Raw genomic sequence first — 20097 nt, 5'->3', positions numbered from 1 at the left:
TTTTATTAATTAACCAAGGTCTTGAAATGTTGATATTTTCAAAAGCCCCAGCAACCAAGATTTTGGCCAACTGCTACACTTTTTCTTTATAGTTGTGATACTTTAGCAACAATAGAGTTACAAGCAGGAAATTAATAAAAAATTAACAAAAACATTATAATGGATTACTAACAAATCCATTACAAAAAGCTCTGGTATTTATATATATATATATATATATATATATATATATATAAATATATATAAATTTAATTATAATATAAAAGTAACAGAAATATGAAAATAAATATTTAGTCTGAATTGCTTTCAGAATGTTTTCTTTTCATTCATACATTAATAAGTCTCAAAAAGTGCTAAAGTTTATGGAAATAAGTAAAGTCCTACAACTGCACGAAAGAAGTTACTGCTGGTAGCCAGCCACGATCCCAGCAGTAGGTTCCACGCTTTTTTTTTCAAAACAATTTTCAAGTATGAATAGTAATCTATACTTTTAATTATTAATATAGAATAATTCAATATGATTGATCTAAGTTATATAATAATTAAGAATTCAGTAAAAATATTGCAATGACAGGTTTCTGAGATCATTAAATACAAATATGATATCCAAATTTATTTATTTTTTTATCACTTGCAAAACTTTCTTTTTTTCTTTACTGAAATAAAACTATCAATTTTTTCACTGGACTCTTCTAATTCTTATCAATCAAAAATATATACTTTTGCTGTAGAGGACCAATTTAGGTAATTCTGACTAATTTTTATTTTTATTTCCATAAAATTTATGTTACGCATCCAGACTTTAACCTGAAATACACTCTTTAGATGTGCACAAAAGCAGCTTCAGTTCCAGGAGGCAACAAAACTAATTTTACTAAATTATTACAACAGCTTTCAATAAAGATTTATATCTAAGCGAGTCTAAATTTTTTTCACTTTTTAGTGTGCATTGTAATACAGCATGTTCTGAAAGTTGCTATGCACTGGAATTATGGAAGTGTAATGACAAAACTTTCTTAATTATTATTTTGTATTTTTATTACGTTATTTTATAGAAACAGATATTACAATAACTAGAATAGTTTATAAAAGGTGATGAAAATGACCTCCTTCCAACATCATTATAACACTGCACATATTTCAATTTGTTTTCAGACAGTTTAACCAACTGATGTACTGGAATATCTTGTACGTTTGCCATTATTGTGGTTTTTAGTTTGTCAATTGTGTGTGGTCTGTTGCAATACACTGCTTGTTGCTCTGTTCCCCAAAGAAAGTAATCTAAGGGAGTCAGATTGGATGATCATGCAGGCCACAAACCTCTCAAAATGATTTGTTCATTCATCAAAGCCATTTTGTAGAAAGTCAATGACCGTTTAGTTGTGTGCACTGTGGCACCATCTTAGTAGAACCAACTGTAATTGATTTCAACTTCTTTAATTGACTAATGAAGTTTATTAAAACAGCACAATAACGATAACTATTAACTGTATTTTCAAAAAAGATGGGATTCACAATGTGCACTCTACTAACATTGAACCAGAATCCAGTTCTCGCTTCATGTAAAGATTTGTTCATGCAATTTATGGGGATTAGTTTTTAACCACAGTCATGTATTTTATGAATTAATACACCCTCCCAGATGAAACCACACTTCATCTGTAAAAAATGTAATGTCAAGGATACCTATGGAACAATAAAAAATTTAAACCACTGACAATAATTTAGTCTTTCAGCATGAACTGTAGTTTCCCTTCTTGAAAAGACATTCCTTTATAGGAGAAAAGTTCCAGTTCTTTACTTACAGCTTATGTATGGTAGCAACTCTGGTATTTTGCTGCTGTACTAACTTATGCACTGATTTTGATAGACTTTTGGCCATAGCATTTGAAATATCAAACAGATTCTGTTTGTTTAGTTTAGGTGGTCTTCTACTTCAATAAGTCTTCAATAGAGCCTGTTGCCTGAAATTTTTCTTTAAGAGTTTGAAGTGGATTGCGGTAAGGAACAAGAGTATTTGGAAACTTTTCAGAAAACTTGTGCTTCATTAAATCATACTTGTCACCTTTATGAAAGATGTGTTCAACAAGAAAAATGTCTTCCTCTACTAAAAGAACTATTACATTTCTCACAACGATTGATTCCAATGAACAAAACATGAAACTAAATGAAGCACATTCATCAATCCCAACTCAAATGACATCTTGGTTTATTACTGAGCAATGCCCAACAAACCCACAGGGAACCAACCTAATGCCAAAAGAACAGAATGCACCACATAATTCTAAAGCATACTGCACAGTGACTTTCTGAATGCACTGTACATTGTTATCATGCTTCAGAAACTTCAGTTGCATCTGTAATTTTTTAACATTTCAGCTGCATTTTATAAATTTTCCTTAATTTCTAATGTTTCTAATACCAGTTTTTCTCCAAAAACAATAATTTTCTTTTATAGAAATGTTACAATATTCTCTTTTTTAATTATAAATTCTAATGTAGACTAAACAGATGTAACGAATTAATTTTACATACTGATCAGCTGACAACATTAGTAGATGTCACAAACTATTCATTAAAAAAAAAAATCATAATGTGATATATTTTAAAAGAGAAAAAAATTTTTTAAAGAATGCAGCTGTAACCTCCTTTTATTCAAATTTTGTAAAAAATAAATGTAATAAACAATTTTTTCTAAAAATGTATCTTGTTTTTTCTAAAATTAAATTCTTTCTTTTTCTGACATAAACAATTGTAATACTATCAAAATATACTTGTTAAGCTTCAAATTTCTTGTCTATGAAATGTCTTTACTGCTTTAAAAAAAAAATTCTATCTGAATTTTATTACATAATTCTAAAAACAACTCTGTAATAATATTGTGATTTCTAGATGTTTTTGAAAAAATAACTTTGTATCACTATTTTTAATAGCATCTTACAGTTAACTGATTAAAAATAAACGATTAACTACTTTTTTTATGACAACTTAAATGAGGTTCAAAATCAATTTCAACAATATTACCCAATTTTTGTTTTTTGATATTAACAGAAATATAACTTCATAACGTAAGTGTTGAAATTCACATTACACAATTTCACATATCAAACAATAATGCATAAGAAGCAATATATAGAAACAAAAAATACTAGTTAATGCTATGATATAAAATCTGACTCAGTCAGTGAAAAGGTACAATGTTTTCTATTAACAAAGTGCATAAAGTGGTAATAAGTGCTATAGCAGTTTGCCACTGAGTATTTGACTAGTGTCACTAAAAATTTCTATAAAACAAACTTTTAAAATAATTATTTTATACATTATTTCAATGCAATGTTCCTCCTTTTCATTTGATTGAATTCATTTATTCAAACAAAAGTGAACAGTTATTTAAGATATCTCTTTATTGAATCTCTTTTTTTAAACAAATATACACCAGCTTAAAAAGTAAAATTGTATAATAATGATTTTAACACATAAATAATAACATTTTATAAAAAAAATCAGCTGGTGCTTAGCAGATCTTAATTAATCTGATTATTATTAAGAAATCTTTAAATTGGAAATAATTTAAAGTAATGTATAACTAATGCTTTTGCAAACATTTTAATCTACTAAGATTTACTATAAATAATAAAACTGACATTTAATACATTACTATGTAACTTTGATGTGTTAAAAAAATATAAATATTTCCCATAAAGTAAACCATAAATAGCTTTAAAGATATATCAACAATAATATCATTTATTTCAGGCAAACCACAGCATCAATATTAATTTTACTTTCATTATAAATTCTTGCATATAAATTTCACTAATACTGACTACAATAATCAATTATTAAATAACTTTTTTAAAAAATGTCAGCTGCTGCAACAAAAAATTTACAAAGAAGAAATGTGTTTAAGAAATAGTAATGAATGTGTAAATAAAAAGTTACCTTATACGTTGGGTACACGCCAATTAAAAAAATTTCTTCAAGTAATTTATTTTTATAATGGTTATTCTTTTCAAATTCAGTTGTAATAAGTATCAAAGTAATAACTCTATACACTTCATGACTTAACAAATTAAGTGTGACATCAGAATACAGCTCAGAAGTCCTTTTAAAAATGTTATATGCTTCAGAAAACATCTCATGATCCAGAAGTCTCTCCATTAACAACTGAAGATATTCTTTAATAACTGAAAAAAGAACAAATAAATACAATATAGAATCAATAAATAATATAGAATATAGAATATATTTTCATTATTGTGAAAATAACAGTTATAATAATGAAAATAACAGTTGAGGCCAAATAAAAATAAAAAAATTATTGCAGTTTGTATCATCTGAAGGCATTATAAATGGCCAGTGAGTGATCTGTTTCACTACTGGTTTTAAAGAGCAATTGTCAATTAGATTGTCCTGTTTATTAAAGTATAGCATGCCATATTAACTTTTTATCATGAGTATTTGAAATAAGAAGTGTGCTATACATGAGTATTTGAAATAAGAAGTGTGTTATACATAAGGCAGTAAACAACAAGTTTGTGATTTGTATCATCACAAATAAAAAATAAAACACAATTAACATTATTTATGAATGAAATGTTTATACATTATCTGTTTTCCTATGCAATAATGTCTTGATAACTGTAAAATTAGTGTAGCTGTTAACAGTATAATTGACAGCACAGCATTTTAGTTCAATAAAAATTGTGACTAAATATTAATTTTAGATACATTTTATTTTCATATTTAATTGCAAAATTTGATTATTCCATACATCAAAGAGTTTTCATTTTCCTCAGGGAATAAAGATTTACCCTTGGGAAAGCCTTTATAAATTCTATATGTATATCTGTAAAACATACGTAATTTTATAGAACAAATATTTATAAATACATTTCGCAGCTCTTTAAAAAGAGAAAATTTTGTCTATAAAATTTTCTAAAAATGACATCCAAATTCAAGAATAAAAGTTTCAATCAAAATTTTCAATTTATCCAGATTTGATGTTTTTATTAAAATTAGACACAGAATCACTTACTTCAAAGTAATACTGAGTAAACTGATTTGCAATATTGACTTAAAAAAACATTTAATTAAAAAAATAAAGATTGTTTAGATTAACAGCTAACCAATGTAAAAAACAAATATAGCCCCCCATCCTTTAGGGTTATTCTAACTACTGTTTCTACATCTTGATTCTCCCCTGAGGGGAGAAGATCACGCCAATGTAGCGTGTCCGGTCGCTACACCACCCACTTCGTTTCTTGCCAGTAGTGGCTTCTTGCCACCAGTAGTGGAGGTCATCTTCTTGCCCTCATACTGCTCACATTCCAGTGTTCAGTTCGGCCTCGGGGAGATGCCACTGATGTAGATGACCCAAGGGACATCTACATCAGTAATTTCACCACAATAAAATCGCCTTCCGAAGAAGAGTCAGACACCTAATGCTACATCATAGCCCTCTAAAACTAAGCTAAGAGCCTACATGCTGAAGCGCAAACCCTGTACCCCGTTCTACTTATTAATGAGCCAATTTCGTGAATGTCTTGTATTCGAGGCAATACAACTATAACTTCCCACTAAAAAATGTTGATCGCAACAACAAAATTTAGACCTAGTTCCCTTAATGAACCCAGCTAACGTTAATAACTCAAACTTAAGTGAAAGGATAAACAGACTCCGGTCTGGTCTACCGGGGAGAGGAGAATGAACGCCTACTCCCGCTCAGCTCCATCGCGGAGTCCCGTGTGACATTCATCTTTGTTATTAACCACCGTAGAAACGCAGCTACATGCCACATAAGCGACAGGCAACCACGTCCCGCCGACAGTGTCATATACTCATACAAACTGCCCTCGTCAAAGCGCAACCACACCCCCTGGAACAAGGAATTCCATGCCCGTTGGCAGCGGCTGCAACTCCGCCGACAGCTTAACAAATCAATTGACACCTCTTATTAAATAACCATAGCTCGTTGCCAAAGCGCCTACCTTCGGCCAATCAAACTGTCCAGGCAGACCCTAGCCACCTGGATTACTACTCTACTAAATCCCTTCAGCTGTCCTGCATTGGGCAAGGAATTTCAGGAAGTCAGCCACAATCGTCTACTCACTGTAAGTCCTCCAGTTGACTTGCAGATCCAAGGAGTTTACTCTCTCAAGTTTCCTACAAACTCTGGTACACTCAGCTTCATACTGCGGACAGATGTATAGGACATGGTCCACCATGTCATCGACCCTACACTCCGGACACAGGCCAGAATCGACCAACCTAAACCTTGCTAGACTGTTCCTAAAGGCACCATGCCCCAAAATTAATTGAGTAGTATACCGATTGGGGGAAACCCAGCTAATAGCACGCAACTCCCTAATATTTGGAAAGAAACCATGCGTATATTGACCAGTAGAAGATTCATTCCACCTAACTTGCAAAGAGTCAAAACCTTGGTCTTCAATTTCCCACATACGCCCTGATGTAAGAAGGCCTCACTTCTTTGAGATGTACCTCTGGCTACGCTCTGTAGCCAAAATATCCATAGGCTTCATGCCGGCAATCACAGTAACTGCCTCTCGCGAAACAGTCCTGTAACCACCGACAACAGCAAACGATGAGCCCAGACGGGCGCAGCGTACAACACAATGGCCTCACAGACACCTTTGTAGAGAATACGCATGGTGCGGTAATTCAACCCCCAATTGGGCTGGATAACTCTACAGACGCCAAAGAAAGCATCAATAGCCATCTTCACCACAAGCTGGAGGTGCTCCTTGAAGAGAAGCCTCTCATCAAGGATAACACCCAGATACATCTGAACAGTGACATACCTAATTGGGAGGCCGTACATCACAACACGTGGATGGTGGGTTGTGGCTAGCCGGCCCTTCAAAAACATCATAATGGTTTTCTCCGCACTGAAAATCATCTTATGCTGAAGACTCCACAACCTTAGCACCCTACATGCTTGTGTCACTCTGAGCTCGATCTCGACACACAAATTGCCCTCGACCAGCAGCAGCCCATCATCGGCATAAGCCACGATGCGACAGCCGCCAGGCATTCGCAATCGCATGAGAGAATCGAACTCAACAACCCAAACGAGTGGACCTAGAACACTGCCCTGTGGACAACCTTTAGACAGGGTCTTTCCTACCTCAGAACTGCTGTCACGAAGAACGACAATTCTATTGCTGAAGTAGCTTGAGAGAGTTCTAATCTCGTCTCGCATGCAACCATGCTTCTGCAACTGTAACAAGGCTGAGGGCCACCACAAGTTATTGAACGCCCCGGATATGTCCAAGAAGACACTGAGTACATACTTGCACTCGCTGCCTGAAGCCAAATCCATAACCCTAATAATCGCGTCCTCTGTGCCCTTACCAGGACGGAACCCATACTGATCGTCCATCAGCATATGGTTAGAAGTTAACCTACTACAGGTAACGTTTTCTTGAAAACCTTACCTACTACAGGCAAGAGCGTCACAGGATGGTATGAGGAACTGACAGTGGGCTCCTTGTCGCCACCCTTGAAAAGCAGCTTCATGGGTGAAAAGCACCCTTAAAGCACCATTCAAGAAACAAGGTGTTTCTTACTTTAACACCTCGTTTCCAAGACGCTGGGAAGTGCCCAGCAAACAGCAACCTATTGAAAACCCTAGTCAATACACCAAGAATAACAGGCAGAGTGCAAACAAGGAGTTCCACCATGATACCATCATATCCGGGGGCTTTGTTCCTAGCCAGGCTGCAAATTACTTGGTGGACCTCCGCTTCAGTAATTGCCGCAGACACAATGTCAGAACGAAAACCAGCAACTTCCTCTTGGACTTGTCAATGATACGAGGTCTCAACAACCTCAGTATCATCTGGAAGAAGATCGGCCATTAGATGAGTAAGGACACGATCTTTGTCAACTACATCACCATCTCGGGTTGAGAGAGACGACAGAAGAATGTCTTTTTTCCGCTTATGACCAAGAACTCTGTAAACGACACCCCATGGGTTCTTATTCCTTTGCTGTTTGAACAAAATAGCGCCAGGAATCGCACTTCGAAGACCTAATTCTATGAAAATACTCGATCCTCTTCTGCCGACACTCTAGCCAATCAAAAACAATTAGCTGATGATCGCTTTTGCAAGACAAAACCTCCTCGTCAGACAGACTCCGCTCAATGTCATACACAATGACGCGGGGCCTTCTCAACTGCTTGGGGTCAACCTTGACCTCAAGCTTCTTCACCGCCAGAGACTCCGTGATGTCTCTGACAAGTCTCCTTGTTATCAGCAACCACTACCAGCTCTTTGCTGGTCTCCTTAATGTCCCTAATACGAAGCTCCTTTCGGTTACCGTAAACAGCAACCTGAAAGTCATGTTTAAGTTCCTTCCTCGTGGTCTTCGAGTCCTCAGCCTTGTTGACAAAGATAACCTCTGGCTTCTTAGTCGCCTTGCTGGCTTCCCGCTTGTTCTTTAGAACATCGGCGTAGCGCCTGGGCTGCGCCGGGGCCTGCACAACTTTGGGCACAGCCCTGACTTCCTTGGGCTTGGAAGCCAGGGACTCAAAACCTTCTGACAAAACCGCTACTGCGTCTTTCACCCGGAGTAACACAGCAGCATCGTCTTCTTCACCCCAGGACTTACACCTCCGGGAAGAGACAGAAACTCAACCAAGTAATCCAGGTCCTCCTGAATTACTTTTGCAAACTGGGAAGAACTGCCAGGTCTGCCCTTGGCCTTCCAAAACTCCTCCACAGCCGGCGGTGTTTTCACCCGGGTGGGAGCGCCCGTATCCATCGTGCTTGCCTCATCGTCGAAGGAGGTTGATGCCACAGGCTCTGGCTTGCGCTTCCGCCTGGACTTGCGGACCTCCTGGAAACCTTCCATAACCGAAGATTCCCTAACACGCTAAAACAGACTAACTGTTCTCGCTGTCGACCTACCACTCTGGGTTGGGCAAGCCAACAAATGTAACAACTGCCCGCAGCGAGACGGGCAGCCAGAGATCCTTATGCTCCCCTGTCACTCTTTGTACCTCTTGGCCGCTGCTGAATCGATTGATTGCAATACTAAATGTACGGCAAAAAACCACTTAATGCCCTTGCTCTGAAAAGAGCGCGAGAGGACTAAAAGACAGAACCTTTTTCTCATTACAGGGGCTAACGATCAGCAGTCGTTGCCACCTTTCAGCCGCTACGTTTCTACAGTTAAGTAAGAGGTCTGTTAAATTTTTTTCTGGTACTTATGATATTTTAAGTCATGCATAAGAATTAATGAACAATTCCTTAACAGCCATGAATATCTATGACAATTAATTTTTTCATAGTGTTTTCATTTAAAGTACCTTTGGCAATTTTTACAATGAATGACTTGAACAGTTGCAGAGCGAGAATGACTTACACAAAGAGTTGCGGTGAAATCTTTTGTTACATGGCAAAAATTTCACCACAACTAACAAAATAATTTAAGAGGATTACAATAAGGACTCTCTTAGCAGCATACAATGTTAGGATCAGTTAAAGAGTTATAAAAATGGTTTTTTAAGATAATACTTATCCAGGATGTCAACACACATGACCCACATTACTCAACCGAACCAATTTGATGAAATCAAATCGATATTTAACAGTTTGCAAGGTAACAGAAGAGCCTGGGATTTTGGTGGACTCGTGTCACAAAATTTACCAAAAAAATGAGGAATGCTTCATGTCGCTGCAAAGTTCATTCTGAAACTCTTGAAACAAGGACAGAAGACAATTGTACAGTGATATGTCAGGAAATTTTTGAATTCCAAATTTAAATTTAAATGATGATGAAATCTTTCAACAATAAAAATTTGTGACGAGACACAGGTGTAATGAAGAAAAGGTATCAGATCTTCATAGTGTCAAAAAATCATCACCAAGATCAAAAAAGGTACAGGGAAGTTGTTTAAACACAAAGATAGTGTTATCTTTTTGACATCAAAGGCATAATTGTTCACTATGAGTTTAGGCCAGTAGGGAAGAAAATATAATGCCACTATTACCTAAAAATCATCAGACATCTTCAAAAAAATATAAGAACAGGAATGAATTTTGACATGACAACTTGTGGTTTCTTCACTATGCATCAGCACAATGTTAATTGGTAAGTTTGTACACAAAATTTGCTCAGTGTCATCCCTCACCACACACCTACCCTAGTCCATACTTTTTTTTCTTTATTTCCAAAATTAAAATTTCTGTTAAAAGGACGGATATGAGACAACAAAGTTCATAAAAGAAAGTTTACAAAATGCCCTGAAAGCTATTGCAAAAAGTACATTCCAGAGTGGCTTCTCTATGTGGAGAGTCACTGGGAAATGTATGTATGATGAGAACAAGATTACTTTTTTGTAATACTTTAAATATTCAATAAAATTGTTTTTTTTTTTTTTTTTTTTGAAAAAGGTTAGTTATTTTTTTGAACAGACCTCATACGTACACTATAATCTCTTTGGTATCATACAAAAAGAAGTTTGGTATCATACATGAAGCATTGAAAATGACAGTTGTTTTAATAGTAGTAGTATTCAAATATACCACATTTGTAAAAAATAAAATAGAACTATAAAAAATAAAAATAAAAATTTCACTCACAATTCCTATGAAACTGTAGAACATTATTTGCATTATTTGAAAAAATGATTCTTTTAAATAATTGTAATGCGTAATCAACAAATTTTTTACTTTCAGGAGATACATTTCTACCATCACATGAATCACTTAAATCTGATGTATGTTCGGTAATAACTTTCATTAAATGATTGCAAAACCGATTTCTCATTTTTACATCTGCAGGAACAAATACTAAGCCTTTCCATAATGATTTATCACAAAACATTAAAGAATCTAGAAAAAAAATTACAAGTTAGTAAATTTTATCTTAATCAATAAGACTCATCACAAATAAATTAATCAAAACAGTTAGTTCCATAGAAAATGTTCTGATTTTAGTCCCGTACAAAAAAATGTCAAATCAATTGTTTTTGGCAAAAAACAATTTTAACACACAGTTTGACATTTGTTTAAAGTTTTTTTCTTTTAGTAATAAAAACAAAATCTTGGTATCTTCCATCTTCCCAAACAAAGACAAAGAGAACTATATGACAAAAAAAATGTAAATTTTCATTCTGGTCGACTTAAATTACTGTCAATTGACTGTTATGAGGAGATAAAATTGAAATATACGGAAGAAAAGTAACCATACAAAAGTAAACACTAAAACCCAGTTCACTGGATGGATTGGCTGCAAAGTGAAAATCATTACTTTAAAGAAAGCGATCTGACTGGTGATTTTTATGTCTCAAATACTTTAAAAGTATGACAAAGCTCTTTAATATAACTAATACTATATATTAACCCCTTATTATTTATTATACATTAACCTCTTTATTACCAGCTGCTATTTGATACCACCCTAACAGCATGAATTAACTTTATTTTAATAAATAAGTTTTACTTTTTATTAATTATTATCTGTAAATAATAATAAATTAATTAATTTGTTTAGTGTATCGCATTTTAAACACATCATCGAAAACAAACCACAGAGTTCAACAGCAAATATCAATAAAAGTAAAGAATAAGGAAGACAGAAGTAAAAATCAGGTAATGTAGATAAGGTAAAATAATAGATATTTCGTCTAGAAAGCAATTCAATATAATTAAAATATTGAAACTTAAAATATGAGATAAATTTACAACAGATCTGATAAACTTTATAAGTATATGATTAGAATATATGTAAAAATGTGAAATAGCAATTAGAATAGCCTACCCTACTAAACAAATTTGTATATGTGTCTGTCTGTGGGTGCGTCCCCCTTAGTTTAGCACTGGAATGTACCAATCACTAGTGGAAAATCCTGATTTTTTAGTACATCTAGTGGTGGTCAGGTGTATACTTGTTATATTATTATATATTGATATATCGCATATATATGTGAAATATATATTAATAATATATTTTTTTTATTAATGTGATTGTTTTTCTTCATAAAATCAATTATTCATGTTAAGACTCAGGTTTCATATCCTCCTTTTTTATTTGTAAAAATAAAAATTTTTACTTTTTTCTTACTCTTTATAAATTTTCACTCTTTCTTTTACTCTTTATAAAATCTCATTATACAAATAATTTATATTATAAACAAAATAAAGACATTTATTTGAATGAACCAGCAAATAATAAAACATTTAGAATAATTAAAGCTGACAAGTTACTAAACCAAGGCGGCACATTATTCAACATTTTTGGTCATCAGAATCCAATAATATTTTGTCAGAAGGTTAGTTCTATAATACGATAATTTGTTTTGTAACTTGAATAAAACTTAGGTTTCATTTCCTCCTTTTTTATTGTAAAAATAAAAATGTTTCACTTCTTACTCTTTATAAATTTTCACTCTATAAATTCTCATTTTTTTGTTACTCTTATTAAATGAATTTGTCTAATGCTCTATAGTTAGTCAATCTTGTAATAATTACAAAATAAATTATTAAATTTTACTACCGTAATTCATTCATTCAATATCATAGCTGATCTTACAATAAAACTATTTTCAACACAAATAAATCGATACTGAAAATACTATAGATTATCCATTTAGAACTTATATGATTTTATTGGCCTTATAGTTAAAATTAAACTTACATATAGGCAAAACATTTGGGTCAAATCAAATGGTAAATGATAAAGGTCAAAATTATAAGAAACCATAATGGTCAAAATTAGAAGAATTTTGAATCTTATATATCCTTCTTGGTGATTTATTGACTTTGAAGCCAACTTCTCTTTTGTTATTGTGTCAAGGAAGGTTAGCTTCATATTACAATAATTTGTTTCGTATATTGAATATAATATATAAATAATAAATTAATTAATTTAATTTAATTTATATTTAAGCTTACAGCTCTCATACTGAGTGAATTTGCATATGGATACTATGGCTCTTGATGAAAATGTTGATAGTGTGCAATCTTTTAAAGATGATCTAAACTAAATTTAACTGGGGAGATTTGCTGATATTTTTTGCTTTTCCTTGATTAGTTTTCATCATTAAAAAAAAAGAACATTTTTATACAAGAGGTAATCAATTTTGGACACCTAACAATAGCATTCCAAGATGCCGCCTGCTTGGATAGCCTAGCTGTGGGGAGATGTGCCACAGGCACGCCCTGCAGCTAGTAGAAAATAAATTAATACAATACTGGAAACAAAACCTCTTAGTTTAAGGTTTAAAATATTTTGAAAAGATAAAGTAATGAGTCAATGAAATGATTAACATAGATACTATGGAATGATGAAGTATGCATATATCCTGGTAGCAAGGTGTTGTCCCCTAGTGACTGTTGGTCTATATTCTGATGTAACTATGTAACTAAAATAAATTATTAAATTAAATTTTTAAAGATTATTTACATACATATGCATTTTTTATGTGTATGAAGATCCATAAAATTGATAGTTAATCAGTGTGCATCCATCTAACTGCTTTTAAAATATTGCTATACCTTTATTCTAATATTATATGGTTTTCATAACTTAATAGAAGATTTTCTGCATTTGTTTCTGGTGTTTGTGTAAATAAAAAGAAATAGCATCTAGAATATTGTTATGGGATTGGTGGAAGTTTATCATCGCATTATTTAAATTTAATTTGAGGAGAAAGTAACATTCAATTCTCATTAGAACTATTTTTGGGCATTTTGACTTTTCGCTGAACATACTTGATCAAAGTACAAATACATTTTATAAAATCCCTTTCACTTCTCACTAACCCCTACTGAATTTTACATTCTACCTAACTCTCCACTAGTACTACCCTTTCTAGTATGCTCTAATATCAGCTGTGAAAATTTAAATAATAAAACAGTTGCAAAGACATTTACTGGAATTATTAGTTTATATGAAATTTAAAATACATCTATTAAGCAAACCATTCAAAACCATAAAAACACACTAAAACAGTATTAGTGAATAAAAAATAGCACTACAACTTATATCCTGCAGCTCGAGTTTATGAAACTGGGGAATTATCTAAAAATCAACAGTTAACTGCATCATATTCCTTTCTGTTATGAAAAACGTGAAAATGCTGCTGATACTATTATATACACTATCTCCACTTTGTAGAGGAATCGCATACGAGGGGCGACTGATAAGTAATGCACAGTTGAATGCAGTAGGAGAACAAAGTGTTGTATAGAGAGCTTACTTGTGCTGTCATCTTGTAGCTACATTCTCTCCCATTATAAACATGCCAGGTATTATTAAATTCAGTTCAACTGTTCTTTAACAGTCACTGGCACAGTTACGGATAAAGAATTACTATTGGAGTCAAGTGTGTCTATTATATCGATGCATTTAAAACGTGTAATGAATGAATTTTTAACAGCCAAAAAATGAGCCAAATTGACATTCATAAAAAAAAGGCAAAACACTTAAGTTCCAAACGCAACCCTCTGCAAAAAATTTATTTTGATAGTGATTCTAAGATGGCAAACAGGTGTATGCAACAGTGCACTCGGAAGCTGAAATAACTGTAAACTCTGTGAAATAGATGATGGTGTTAAAATACTTAAGAAGATATTGATCTTGTTCAAAAATTCAATGAACCCAATAATTCTACAAATAAATGTCCCCTCAAGGACATTCATTTCACCACACTTGAAGAAATGAAGGACACAGTTGCATCAAGGAAAGACTACTGGATTTCAGACATGGAATGAAAGAACTGATTTAATGTAGATAATTATTTATAGTTGTAAACAGTGACTATACTGAAAAATACATGTAATACTTATAGCCGATACACAATTTAATCTTATGTCTTTTTTTGTTTCATTTGAATATCTTTTTCTGTTTGTGAGTTATTAGCAAGTGTACAGACGTAAATTACAATGTTGTAATCTGTAAAATGAAAATTTGAAAAAGGTACCTAAAACACTTGAGAAGTAAATGTAGAAATATGGCATATAGTTAAATTGTTCATTATCAGTACTACTTCAAAAAGTGATAATGCAATAGTAAGTTTAATACAACAAGTATGGCTTATTAAATTTTAACAATTTACATTTTGTTTACTTTAAATGAAATATTTCTACAAGTAAGATTAAATAACTAAATAAATCTGTAATAAAGATAAGTTTAGACTGCTATAGTTAATAAAATGGTTTTATGCAACCAATTGAAAATCTTCCACATGAATGGCTAAGGTGAGAATATGATTATAAAGTTTGAACAGTGCAATATGAAAAAGGAAAAATTAGTACTGAATACCTCAAAGTTTCTGTGATTCTGCCTGCTCCTCAACACATAACAAAGTGATTTCTCAGGCAAGTGATGATCCTTCATTATCAGAACTAAAGAAATTCAATTTCAATTTCAATTCTATGAACAAGCCAAGAAAACAAAGATAATACACAGGCTCTCCATACTACCTTTATTTACTTGTTCACTATCATACAGTCTCCATACATACTAACATACAAGCAGTAAAGTAAGATGTTTTAAACTATCTACTCTATTATTATACACACAAGTATAACAAAGGGGAAATTCATCAGTCATGCTAACTGATATGTAATATCTCTTCTTAATCTCAATTTAATTTTCAATATGTAAAAATATGTTTTTCCACTTACATATCCCCTCCCACATTTATATTTTATCAAAAATAACCTAAAAAATACTCTACATTTTAGATGATTTTTTTTTAAACTTATGAAATATAGAAACTTAATTGGACATTCAGACTTAGGTAAATTTATAAATTATTATATATTACAATCACAATATGTTTTAAGAAAAAATATACTAACAGTACTGAATAGGATTATTAACAAAATTCTGTATTATAATACTCTACAACTCTGGATTTCTTTTTAAAGAACAATTTTAATGTACTCTGAATGACAATTATTTATCATTTTTAACAATTTTAACATAATCATACTTTGATATGCTGATTAATGAACAATAAGTTTCCTTATACAAAATAATTAAAGAATACACATATATTATTTAAAGCTAAAATGTACTACTCACTCTCAAGTACTTGAAAAACTTCAGAGAAATGATCATTATTCATACAAATTTCAGCTATTGCTATTACTCTTCTTGCAGGAGTAAAATTGGTCCCTTCATGTTTAATGTTCAACTGCACACAAAAATAGATATTAAATTAAATAATGTACCAGTTATCATGAGATATTAATTAATCATATTTTGAAAATACTTTAGTACTACACACAGATATAGAAATGGATGAAATTTACTAGAATTCAGATACACATTACCTAATAATTCATGACATCAAGGAATTAAAATTGTAAAAAAAAATATATTAAAATAATTCATGAAATCAAGAAATTAAAATTGTAAAAATATATTAACTTATAACACAAGCTAACAGGCACAATCTCAATTTTTTGTTTTCCTAAATAAATAAGAATAACCATAAACCATTGAAATAATAGATAAATTTTATTTCAATTTTCTTTCATACTTTACCTCTGGATTTAAATACTGTATACAATTATTTTTCATGTTTTTGTATAGAGTATATGCCACAGTCCATTTACAATCTGTAATGTTCTTGAATATAACAAACCAAGTGATATAAGCAATAAACCAATTAACAAGAAGTTGCTTAGAAAGCTTGTTACCATGATCTGTAAAAATATAAATTATTATAAAAATTTCAAAAGGAAATAAAAAGTAAATATGATTCATAAATGGAGAAAAAACAATAATTAAAGTAGCCACTTGATAAAGGAGAAAACTGTAAAGAAGATCTACAGCCTCAATCACTTAACATAAAACTTAAGAAGGGCTTTATACAATAGCATTCCTTTGTAAAAATAAAGCAGAAAGCTTTCTAATAAACATTTTGTTTAATGCAGAAATAAAAGAAAATGTTTTATCCAAGAATTAAAGTGGTTCAACTGAACACACAGTCCATATTTATGCGGATGGAAAATATTCTTACCCGAACATATGCACAATTTGACAACAGTGTATAACGTTTTATCCTAGTAATAGAGGTTTCTAAGAAAAATAATTACTGATGATGTTGCTCAACATAAAATAGGCTATTTCCACCATTTAATAAAATTGGAACACTGACTTGGAAAGAAGAAATCTTTGGAAGCAGATAAAACCCAATATAATTATACTGCACTAGAAGGCTATTGAGTCAATCTATTTTACGTGGCCCAAGGTTGGTTGCTTGACCAATTCAAAAAAATTGTAACTTACCCATTTATTTCCTATATGTTTCAGGACCTTAAAACTATTTTTATTTTTTATTTAATGATCCTTCATTATCAGAACTAAAGAAATTCAATTTCAATTTCAATTTTATGGACAAGCCAAGAAAACAAAGATAATACACAGGCTCTCCATACTACCTTTATTTACCTGTTCACTATCATACAGTTGAGTTTACCTGTGGCAGACATTTTTATCACAGCGCGCATACCTATTTTTGTGATTGTAAGGGTTTACAAAAAAAAATCATAACTAAAAAACTATTGGTCCTGGAAGGATGAAACTAAAGCAATTTAATCATATTTTCTCAAGGTAAAAGATAGGTCCAATGGTTTATTTACCTATCTCTCCTTTCTATGAGGAAATTACCAATAGAGTTGAACATGAAAAGCAGTGAAATTTCACTTTTGGTAACTTTTTTCAAGAGGCAGGGATGGCATACTCAGTTTGAATTATTTTTTATATGTAGGTATATGTTAGTAGTTTTACCATAAATAATATTAATGGTGATATACTTACCCCTAAATGCTTATGAATTTTTGAAAACTTATTTTTTTTTAAATTCAAATTTTGGCTTCAAATAATTCTGATGGGGCTGGTGATAAAAATCTAAAATTTGCACAACTTGCAGTGTTTTTGTAGATGTTTATGGAAAATATAAAAGTTTCTTGTGTATTGTACTAATAAAAAAGCTATAACCTCTCATATACTTATATTTATTTTCTTGTACAACTAGATATTTGAAAAAATTATGTTCATTTGCAGGCTAGAAAAAGATGCTATAATAAGATTAAAAGAATTAATTAAAATATAACAAAGAGTTAATACACATCTGGCTACTGTGGAATTCCCCCTATTAAAATGTCTGTGAAAAAAAGTTCAGACCAGCTCATCAGACCGGATTAGGAAATAGCTTCATTACAGGAGAAAGTACTGAAAAAACATCAAATGGAATTAGTAACTTTTTTTAAATAAAAAATCAATAGAAAAAAATTTTTACCTTTATAATATTGCAGCAAATCCAAACAAAAGCAGTCATCATTATTTGTACACTGAGTGTATTTCTCTCCAAGTATATAAAAGTAAATTTTATCTGGAATTGACTGTATTACTTCCAAAACACCAGATAAACTTTTTTCAGTAATCCACTGCTCAAATATGTTCAAATACTCACCATTAGTGAAATCACTCTTACTTATGCTCTGATCTCTACTTAGAACAATAGATTTAACTGGAGTTTTACTGGTACTTCCTTGTGTAGTTATAGGAACATGATATGGTGAACGAGTAGAATTATAAAGTACTGTATTATTATCATCATCACAATCACCATCAACATCATCATCATTATACTCTGAACAATGTTCAACAGACTGTAACAGTATCATTGAATTTAGATTGTCTTCCTGATATTGACAATAGATATCATTATTTTTGGTATTTTTAATTTTTTGTTCCTTTATTTTTACTTGAAGTTCACATATTTCTGAACATAAATGTTCTTTCTTATTCCGTGGTAAAGTTTTATTGATTGCATCAAGAACATCTTCATATTTTTTACAATCAACTAAAGAAGAATTAATGCATTCTATTAAAATTGCCTTAACCATATTCAAAGGAAGGTAATAATTTGGTTTTTCCACAAGTACCTTAACGCAATTCCACATGTTTTGTGAATCAATATATTGACAATAAATACAACTATTTAAAAATGTATTAACAACCTGAAAAATTATAAAAATATATATAGGTGGTCATCATGAAATAGTACTTATATTTTGATAAAAAATATCCAAAAAGAATTTGAACAAAACTTTTTATATAAGATAAACCATCCTTAAGTTACTTTTCTACATAATCACTGTGTATATTTAAGATATTTAATCATTAATTGTACCTTCCAATGAGTTCATACTCCTTGCTAAAAGCTGGTTCATTGAGATATAAGCAGTCATTATTTTCTTTAAGTGTACATCTCTCGTAACACTTTACTCCCAAAAAGGCTTTCTATTTGACAGATGATAGCCACTACAGGCCAGGTCAGGGATACAGATTGGATGACTGATAATTTCCCACTTAAATTTAAGATCATTCTTCAAGATTTTTAGGTTTTTATTTTAGTTAAAGTTAATTTTTAGGTTTTCAAGGGTGTTTTTAAGGTTTTGTGTTCATTACAAAGCCTATAAATAACCCATATCACACAAAGTTTTCTGTATTAGAAATGAACAGTAACAATTTCATGGATAATAATGGTGTGAGATACAAATGAAAAATTTTCTTAATCTCATCAGTGTGACATACACCAATCCTGTTTGATGAATTCATCAACACAAAGCAGTACATCATTTATAATAACAGACAGGCAAATTTGTTCATCAGTTCATTCATCATCATAATCATGGACATTCTTCCTCTCTACCTGTTAACAACCATCAACGTACAGATAGTTTATCCATCAAATCTATAAAATTCCTCAATTTGTCAGGGTTGAATATCACAGGGTGATATTCACCCTGTGCAGAAATATTTACTTAAGAAATGGAACTACAGATCTCACTTCATATGTGATGGTATGGTATATTTTTCTATTCATTTTTAAAACGTGTGCGCACGCACGCACACACACTAAATAGACACATGATTTAGACTGGCTGCATACAGACATGTGAGGGTTACCTATGCAGTTAGGATGCATGTATCGATATTACTTGTAATACAATTTTTGTATTCTCATACTAGCACACAAGCAATACTAACAATAGTTGAAATTCTACACATAGTTCACAGTTAGATCATTAAAGTTAAGAT

At 31.8% G+C, this 20097-nt stretch overlaps 1 protein-coding gene across 2 annotated transcripts in view; it reads right to left on the bottom strand.

The window, feature by feature from the left end:
* The window catches only part of LOC142325305 (uncharacterized), a 75691-nt gene that overhangs the window by 17709 nt on the left and 37885 nt on the right, over positions 1-20097 (bottom strand). For both annotated transcript variants that reach the window (XM_075366881.1, XM_075366882.1), the window contains exons 7-11: positions 18290-19013; positions 16531-16691; positions 16066-16177; positions 10614-10865; positions 3943-4187 (exon numbers count right to left, since the gene is read on the bottom strand). In XM_075366881.1, coding sequence (XP_075222996.1) covers positions 3943-4187; positions 10614-10865; positions 16066-16177; positions 16531-16691; positions 18290-19013 — 1494 coding nt within the window. The remainder of the gene's footprint in view (positions 1-3942; positions 4188-10613; positions 10866-16065; positions 16178-16530; positions 16692-18289; positions 19014-20097) is intronic.

The sequence above is a fragment of the Lycorma delicatula genome, chromosome 5 (genome assembly GCF_047948215.1).
Source record: "Lycorma delicatula isolate Av1 chromosome 5, ASM4794821v1, whole genome shotgun sequence".
In the NCBI taxonomy this organism is placed as follows: Eukaryota; Metazoa; Arthropoda; class Insecta; order Hemiptera; family Fulgoridae; genus Lycorma; species Lycorma delicatula.
This window is presented reverse-complemented; position numbering and strand designations above follow the sequence as displayed.